This window comes from Corylus avellana, chromosome ca2 (genome assembly GCF_901000735.1).
Source record: "Corylus avellana chromosome ca2, CavTom2PMs-1.0".
NCBI lineage: Eukaryota > Viridiplantae > Streptophyta > Magnoliopsida > Fagales > Betulaceae > Corylus > Corylus avellana.
This window is the reverse complement of record NC_081542.1, coordinates 5,392,057-5,401,809: the sequence shown is the minus strand read 5'-3', so window position 1 is coordinate 5,401,809 and position 9,753 is coordinate 5,392,057. Positions and strand designations below refer to the sequence as shown.

Below are 9,753 nucleotides of genomic sequence, written 5' to 3'. Positions count from 1 at the left end.
ACTAATTTATATGCCAATGTGTTAGGAAGAAGTCCTTTCTTGATATTGTATACTCAAATATAGTAGGAACATTTTTTTTTTTTTGAAAGGACTAGGAACGTTTTTACTATATGGTGCTTGATAATTTACTCCAGTAATAGGTGTTTGTAAAGGAATTGAGATCCCCTCTAATTATAGAGAAATTAGAGATTCTTCAATTGTTAATCGTGGCCCTTTATTTTAAATTTAATGGTTTATAAAATGTTAGTTGTTTTTATATAACCGAGGCATTAAATGCTGGCTTTTGTTTTACCGAGGTTCAAATAATTTTACAAACCATTGAATTTAAAATGAATGGCCACGATTAACAATTGAAAAATATCTAATTTCTCCCCAATTGAAAGGGATCCGGATCCGTTTGTAGTGACCCTTCATCCGCTTCAAGCAAAAAATGAATAGAATAATCCTTAATTATTCAATAAATGCAGCAAAAGGTGACCTAAATTGCAATAATGATGAGATCAGAAGGCTTGTTTGGCCATTACAAGAATACTGAACAGCTCCAGTGCATTCTACGTAGGACAAAGGTTCAAATCCACGCCCAAATCGTCCATTAAAGAAAAAGTAATAAATAAATAATAAAAAGGTAGTATAATTGCTTCAAGGATCCTAACGTGATTAAACATTAATTTTCCATCATTGATTAATAGCCATGATTTTGCTACCATTTTCTATGATAAAATACAATAATATGCACATTAACAGAATATAGAAACAAGCAGCGCATGCAGCAGATTTTCTTCATACAATCCATTAAACACCATTCACGTACGTATACCCACCTACCACAAATGATTCAATGCACATAATTGGAGGGGATTAATGCACGATTTCGTAATATGAGATTTTTCAATTTTGAATAATTGGAAGAGATCTCAATTCCATAGTTCGGGCATAAATTGAACATTGGATTGTACAAAGAAAATCATCAAGTAAAAGAATTTTTTTTTTTTTCTTTCCTTTTCCTTTTGTTGTGGTTTCTGTTCTTTAATTACTGTTGAATCAGCTCCTGAAGTTTGTGTTCTTGATTGAGTGGATGAGGAGATCTATTCTATTTCTCGTGACTATTGGGTGTTCCACTACCCTTCGATGATAAAAGAAAATAATAATATGAAAAGGTAATGTCCAATGAAAGCGGACAGTCCCTACCAGAGATGGACGTATATGAAGACCGGGTAGGCTATGGCCTACCCCAGGTTTGGAATTTGTATTAAATATACTGCAAAAAATACTAATTTTTTAAGAAAAACAATTATTTTCTGTCTTTTATTTTGCTTATATTTTCTTAATTAACACTCAATAAATACTAATTTTATTTTTTATATGTTGATTTAATCTTTAATCTTAATATATTTTTCATCTATTTTTTGGTTCTCTGTTTTATATATTTCTCCTTCATACTTTGGCCCCGTTTAATATAAATTCCTAGTTCTGTCCCTGGTCCCTACAAAATTTCATTGGCTCCAAGGCAACCTTTTTATGGTATAGGGCTGTCTATTATTAGCTCTTTTTATTAATGTGTTTTGGGATTTTTATTTATGTTTTAATATGACATAAAACATAAATAAATTTTAACGAGCGAAGGCTTAAATGTTTTTTTTTTCTTTTCTTTTCTTTTAGATGACCTATTTTCTTTTCTCTTGTCAATAGCTTGTCACATTTCTATGGGACAAACTAAGTACAATCGAATCAATTATATTCCTTTTTATCTTAACCTTTGGCGCCACATGAGCCCAAATATCATATAGATGTAAAGTGTTGTAATTGGCATGACAAATCTACTTTTTCATATTGTAATCAGCATGCATATTATATAATGTCCATTACATATGTTGTGGGTGAGTCATAATAATTGTTCTTACAAGTATATATCTTTTTGCATGAGTTGACTCATGCACAATATGCATTTATAATTAGTTATATAAAATGGAATGTTGGGAGAAAAGGCAACATCCCCCAACCGCTCCAATTTCCTTACCTTGAATGGGTCTCTGGCTTAGGGTTGGTTGGAGATTCAAAGGAATAGTTGGGAAGCATACCTCAACAACTACTAGAAACTATGAATGACAAAGACCAACTTATTTTCTTGGGTATTTGGGGTATTAACTTCAATGAGGCTTTTGTGTAATTTCCTTAGACAATATGAAAATTCAGACACAGCTTTTTAGGCCAAAACTTGAAAAAACTCCGAATTAATTTCTGATTTCACTGAATACTAGTATTAGTCACTTATTTACTAAATTGGGTTTATTTATGCCCAAAAACATATTTGTGAAGATCAAATTTTGAAATAGAGTGATATACAAAAAGTGACATTTTTAGCGATGAATAGTGAAAACCGCTCAAGTCAGGAATTTTTTCCAAAAATGAGTTTCTTTGAAATGTTAAGAATAGGTAGAGAATCTTAAGATAAGCACTATGAGTTTTTATTTGAATGTCCTTTGACTCTATTTCAACTAATCAAAGTTTAAATGCCAAAAGTCAACATAATGTAATATACATTTAACACTTATCTATTATTATTATTTTAATCTATATTAATATTATGAGTATTCAATCTGTCTAATTAACTCCAAATAATATCATTAGAATACAATTTATTATTAATACTTATTCCATCAATATTCATATAAACTCTTAAATCCCTTAATAATTTATGTTATGCTTAATATAAATATTAGAATAAAATTAATATCTCATAAAATAATGGCATTAAGTGAGATTGAAAAGATAGTCACCAGTTTGCTCCAAACGGGCGTAGTAATTTGGAGTCTCGTCTTTTAATTAGAGTCTAGCACTCTAGTAGTAGTTTTATCTCCAGTAGGAGTCTTGCAGGAGTTTTGTCTCTTCATCTCCTACTTCTCAGAGAAGTAGTAGTAGTCTATGTTTGATTTCTAGTGTTTATTCCTCTATTTAAAGGGAACGATTATTCAATAACAAGCATGCATAAATTTATCCCTCAAACATATACGTATTCTTTGAAAGAGGCTGAGTATACCTCCAATCGCGCGTCGAATCACAAGGTCGGTTTCGAATTCACGCTCTCACACTGCAACCATGCTAGTTTACCAGGATCTTCTCACAGGTAAATTCTATCTCTATTATAGGGTTTTTGCTATGTCTCTATATAAGAATTATTCGGATAGAATTTTGTACGTAAAATTTCCGAGTTTTGTTTTCTGGGCTTGATTCTATTTAGGCGTGAAAGGGTGAAAGTTTTCGAATATTAATTAGATTCTCTAATTTGAGGATTTGGCAAATTCTGCCAATCAGATCCAATAGATTTTAGTTTAGAGTGTTCAAAAGTTGGATTTTTCTCGTCTATTAGCTAATGGTCTGTCTAGTATATCTAGATTCACTCACCAAAGATTTTAGCGGATCTACACAGCTAGATCTACGCTATTCGTGACATATATGGGTTCACCAACGTAGATATGCTTTAGTATCTTTAATTGTTATTCATTGCTCGTGTCAATGTAAGTTATATATATGCCATATATTGTATATAGTGTGGGTTATGGAGTTTATTGTTCTAGTTTCTTTGCTATGGATTCTAACTTTACTGTGTTGTTAATGTTTATATGCTTGTGGTTTCTTAACATACTTTTTGAGAATGACCAAATTATTTTTGAAATATCATAATGTGTGAGCTGTAAACTCATCTTCATTGATGAAATTTCAGGTGACGAGCTTCTCTCCGATTCCTTCCCTTACAAGGAAATTGAGAATGGAATTCTGTGGGAAGTTGAAGGAAAGGTTGGAACTCTTTTTATTTGTTAGTTTTATCAGTTTTGTTAGTGTTTGTGCTTCTGAGGGGATTGAGAGCTTGAACCTTTGCATACAAAAAAAATGTATGCAAAGCAATTAGATAATCTAACTTAATTTGGTGTATGCTTTGTTATCTGGCAGTGGGTTGTTCAAGGAGCAGTGAATGTAAACATTGGAGCAAACCCTTCTGCTGAAGGTGGAGATGAGGATGAAGGTGTTGATGAACAAACTGTCAAGGTTGTTGACATCGTTGATACCTTTAGGCTTCAGGTGAGAAAGCCCACTGCTTTTAGTTGCTATTATCTTATTATTTCCCGCTCAGGATATATGTTGAACAAAAGGTTTTGTATTATTTGCAGGAACAACCTACTTTTGAAAAGAAGCCGTTTGTCACATACATGAAGAGATACATCAAGAGTCTGGCAGCCAAATTGGATTCAGAGCAGCAAGTATTGTTTAAGAAGCACATTGAGGGAGCTACCAAGTACCTTCTTTCAAAGCTCAGCGACCTCCAATTGTATGTGCTTTTCCTATTCCGAAAGTTTTCATAATTGTGCAGAATTACTCTTTCCTTTTTCTTCTTTTTTTGGGTTAATTAGTTGGGTTCATCTTTGTGGCAGTTTTATTGGTGAAAGCTTGCATGAAGATTGCTGTTTGGTCTTTGCATATTACAAGGAAGGTGCCACTGATCCGACCTTTATCTACCTTGCCCATGGGTTGAAGGAAGTCAAGTGTTAAACATTGGCCTTCCTCTTTAGTAGTTTTGGTTTTAAGTTAGCCAGTCTTTTCTTTTACATTTCCCTTTGGTACCATTGGGGTATAATGGTACAACTAAGAGTTTTGGTTTTTTAAGTGTTTTCCTGCTGGTGACATTGTGACGATTTATATATAGATCGTGTGTTCTGGAAATTTGTTAGATGACCAATTATGGTGTTTTTTTGGGCCAATGATTTATTTTTCATCTTAAAACCTTAGTTGTATAAGAATGCGGTATGTTTGGGATTGCGTTTGAGAGGCTTGAAAGTACTTTAACACTCAAAAAGTCCGTTTAAAAAATATATATATATTCGTTTAAAAGCATTTTTAAAAGTCCAAAAAACGTAAAAATGGTCAAAACGCACTTTTGGCAAAAATTTAAAAATGAAGCTTTTGTCTAAAAGCAATTTTTGACTTAAAAGCTCTATTTTTCAAACGCATTCTCAAACAGATTCTAAATGCTATTATTGTACATCTCCCAAGTAATTGGGATGACATCCTCTTTGGTTTAAAGGTTATTTTCATTATCAGCATCCTTTCTCAAACTATTCCCAACCAGCCAAACACTACAAGGCAACTTTTTATATCTTTTTTTTTTTTTCCCATCATTTTATGACCCCTGGCCTGCCATTCCCTTCCAACCATGAATTCCCACACATCATGGCTCGTAAATTACACGAGACAATGAATCACTGGAAGAAACGCAAACTTTCTACAACATCCAAACGTTCTACATCAGCCGAACGAATGAATTTCATACAAGTTTGCAAACAATACTCATTGAAAGAAAAGATATTAGATATGGATATCTTGAAAAGAAGAGAACAAATTTGCCAAATGTTCTTTGGATAAAACACACTACTAAAAGATTAATTCTTTCAAGTGAAAAATAAACGTCCGCTTGTATCTATTAATTGCCAAGAAATATGATCCCGACATTTAATTCCTAATAGTTACTAATTTATACGCCAATGTATCAGGAAGAAGTCCTTTCCTGATGTATACTCAAATATACTAGGAACATTTTTTTTTTTTTTTTTAAAGTACTAGGAATGTTTTTACTATATGGTGCTTGATAATTTACTCCAGTAATAGGTGTTTGTAGTGGAATTGAGATCCCCTCTAATTGTAGAGAAATTAGAGATTCTCCAATTGTTAATCGTGGCCCTTTATTTTAAATTTAATGGTTTATAAAATATTAGCTACTTTTGTATAACCGAGGTATTAAATGCTGGCTTTTGTTTTACCGAGGTTCAAATAATTTTACAAACCATTGAATTTAAAATGAATGGCCACGATTAACAATTGAAAAATATCTAATTTCTCTCCAATTGAAAAGGATCCGGATCCGTTTGTAGTGACCCTTCATCCGCTTCAAGCAAAAAAATGAATAGAATACTCCTTAATTATTCAATAAATGCAGCAAAAGGTGACCTAAATTGCAATAATGATGAGATCATAAGGCTTGTTTGGCCATTACAAGAATATTATTGAACAGCTCCAGTGCATTCTACGTAGGACAAAGGTTCAAATCCACACCCAAATCGTCCATTAAAGAAAAAGTACTAAATAAATAATAAAAAGGTAGTATACTTGCTTCAAGGATCTTAACGTGATTGAACATTAATTTTCCATCATTGATTAATTAGCCATGATTTTGCTACCATTTTCTATGATAAAATACAATAATATACACATTAACAGAATATGGAAATAAGCAGCGCATGCAGCAGATTTTCTTCATACAATCCATTAAACACAAATCACGTACGCCACCTACCACAAATGATTCATTGCACAGAATCTCACATTTATGTAAATTCAGAGAGTGAACATAGTTCGTGTATAAATTGAACATCGGATTGTACAGAGAAAATCATCAAGTAAAAGAATAATTTTTTTTTTTTCTTTCCTTTTTCTTTTATTGTGGTTTTCTGTTCTTTAATTATTGTTGAATCAGCTCCTTTGTGTTTCTTGATTGAGTGGATGAGGAGATCTATTCTATTCTCTTGACTATTGGGTGTTCCAGTTCCACCAGTACCCTTCGATAAAAAAAATAAATAATATGAAAAGGTAATGTCCAATGAAAGCGGACAGTCCCTACCAGAGATGGACGCATATGAAGACCGGGTAGGCTATGGCCTACCCCAGGTTTGGAATTTGTATTAAATATACTGCAAAAAATACTAATTTTTTAAGAAAAACAATTATTTTCTGTCTTTTATTTTGCTTATATTTTCTTAACACTCAATAAATACTAATTTTATTTTTTATATGTTGATTTAATCTTTAATCTTAATATATTTTTCATCTATTTTTTGGTTCTCTGTTTTATATATTTCTCCTTCATACTTTGGCCCGTTCAATATAAATTCCTAATTCCGTCCCTAGTCCCTACAAAATTTCATTGGCTCCAAGGCAACCTTTTTATGGTATAGGGCTGTCTATTATTAGCTCTTTTTATTAATGTGTTTTGGGATTTTTATTTATGTTTTAATATGACATAAAACATAAATAAATTTTAACGAGCGAAGGCTTAAATGTTTTTTTTTTCTTTTCTTTTCTTTTAGATGACCTATTTTCTTTTCTCTTGTCAATAGCTTGTCACATTTCTATGGGACAAACTAAGTACAATCGAATCAATTATATTCCTTTTTATCTTAACCTTTGGCGCCACATTAGCCCAAATATCATATAGATGTAAAGTGTTGTAATTGGCATGACAAATCTACTTTTTCATATTGTAATCAGCATGCATATTATATAATGTCCATTACATATGTTGTGGGTGAGTCATAATAATTGTTCTTACAAGTATATATCCTTTTGCATGAGTTGACTCATGCACAATATGCTTTTATAATTAGTTATATAAAATGGAATGTTGGGAGAAAAGGCAACATCCCCCAACCGCTCCAATTTCCTTACCTTGATTGGGTCTCTGGCTTAGGGTTGGTTGGAGATTCAAAGGAATACTTGGGAAGCATACCTCAACAACTACTGGACACTATTAATGACAGAGACTAGCTTATTTTGTGTTGTGCGTACTTCGATCAAAATGTCTCACGATTTATTTGAAATTGTTAAATCGTAACGGGTTGAAACATATTAGCTACACAACATAATCTAGTACATTGTAATGGCTACTGTGAAAGACAAGGCATGTGACAGTGGGTGGGCATTAGGGTTGCAAAGGTTCGGCCGAGAGTGTTTTGGCAATGGCTTTGGTTGAATAGGCTTTGAGAAGATGCAAATGGGGTGTAATTTTATTAGAGTCAATTGATAGTTACAATGATTATGGGATTCCTAAATCTAAATAATAGTTGTTATACAATTCATATAAACTACCTTTGAATTTGAATTGTGTCAAATCATTTAATGGAAATAAGAAACAGTAAACTACTAAACTAGACAGTTTGAACTTGTGACTGCTTTTATAAATCAACAAATAAAAATAAAAAAGGGTAAATTGTTGGATGTGCACCCACCCAAATAAAATAACAAAAGTGCCCCTATTTTTTATTTTTTTTTTTAAAAAAAAAACACACATAAAAAGAAAAAAATGAAACTACAGGAGTGGCAACTGCCCCTAGGGGTGAACCACCCTTAAGGGTGCCCATGCAATTCAAGGGTGCTCGAACCACCTTGGCTACCTCCAAATCACTACTTAGGCCACTACCTGTAGTTTGGGAGTAGTCTAATCATTTTCAAACACCTACATGGAGGCGTTGTTTGACAACCCTTTTTAAAAAACAAATTTGGAATGTCTTTAGGAAAAAGAGAAAGAAAAATCAGTCAATATGATGTCATTAAGGCTCCATTTACTTTGACGTAAAATTATTTTCAGAAAATGATTTCCGTATTTTACGGTGTTTACTTCGACGTAAAATAGTGGTCAACGGAAAATATTTTCCTTTTGACCAAAAATTCTTATTTAATTTTCGGACTATGATTTTCTGACTATAAGCATCTCATTCTTAAATCGATGGACCTCACCAAGACCCGCCCAAAACCTTGTCGGGACTTGACCGGGTCCCACTCGGAACTTGACCAGGACCCGCCCAGAACCTAATTGAGATTTGACCATGACCCGCCAGGGACTTGCCCAGGACCCCAGCGGGACCCGCCCTGAACTTGCCCGGGACTCGCTTGGGACCTGCCTTGGACTTGACCAAGACCCGCTCAGGACTTGACCGAACCTGCCTTGGACCTAACCGGGACCCGCCGGGACTTGACCGAGACCCGCCCAGAACTTGCCTGGGACCCTGCTAGGACCTGCCCGAGACTTGACCGGACCTGCCCAAGACTTACCCAGAACTTGCCTTGTCGGGTCCTGGTCAAGTCCCAGCGAGGTCCCGAGCAAGTCCTGGGTGGGTCCCGGTCACGTCCCGAGCGGGTTCCGGTCAAGTCCCGGCGGGGTCCCGGGTAAGTCCAGGTCAAGTCTTGAGCGGGTCCCGGGCAAGTCTCGGGTGGGTCTCGGTCAAGTCCTGGTCAAGTGTTGGGCAGGTCCCGGTCAAGTCCCGTGGGGGTCCTCGGCGGGTTCCGGTCAAGTCCCGACAAGGTCCTGAGTAAGTCCCAGACTCCCAGGAGGGTCCCGGGCAAGTCCCGGTCAAGTCCTAGGTGGGTCTCGGCAGAGTCCCGGGCAAGTCCTGGGCGGGTCCTGCTCAAGTCCTGGGTAGGTCCGGCGAGGTCCCTGGCAGGTCCCTGCGGGGTCTCGAACAAGTCCTGTGCATGTCTCGGCAGGGACCTTATTGGAAAATATATATATATAAATAAAATAAAAAAAAAAAAATTCCGTGTGCAAAGTAAACATCGTAAAATGTTTTCAACGGAAAATATTTTCAGGAAAAATGACTTTCCTGAAAATATTTTCGACGAAAAATATTTTCAAAAAAAATGACTTTCCTGAAAATATTTTATTAAGGAAACCATTTTCCATTAAAGTTGCAAATAGCTCTTTGAGGTTTTAAAACTGTTGGGGTACCATGTCAAATTATACTGTGACATGTGTAATTTAAAATAAAAATAGAAACATAAAAAAGAAAAATTACCCCTCCATTTTAATTTTAATTCTTGTTTTATATTTTTATATTTTTTGTTATAAGCTACACATGTCACAATATGGTTGGCATTGCAGCACCTTAACGGTTTACATCAAACTTTTGGATGGAAGTTGCAGCCTTATGGGCT

General features: G+C 34.7%; 1 protein-coding gene across 1 annotated transcript; it reads left to right on the top strand.

Moving 5' to 3' along the window:
- The first annotated feature begins 2,989 nt into the window (after nucleotides 1-2,989).
- LOC132171434 (translationally-controlled tumor protein homolog) lies at nucleotides 2,990-4,718 on the top strand. The gene is made up of 5 exons (XM_059582743.1): nucleotides 2,990-3,124; nucleotides 3,722-3,795; nucleotides 3,949-4,077; nucleotides 4,167-4,324; nucleotides 4,428-4,718. Exons 1-5 carry the CDS (start codon nucleotides 3,097-3,099, stop codon nucleotides 4,543-4,545), a joined length of 507 nt encoding a protein of 168 aa, XP_059438726.1. The 5' UTR covers nucleotides 2,990-3,096; the 3' UTR covers nucleotides 4,546-4,718.
- Nucleotides 4,719-9,753: the final 5,035 nt, after the last annotated feature.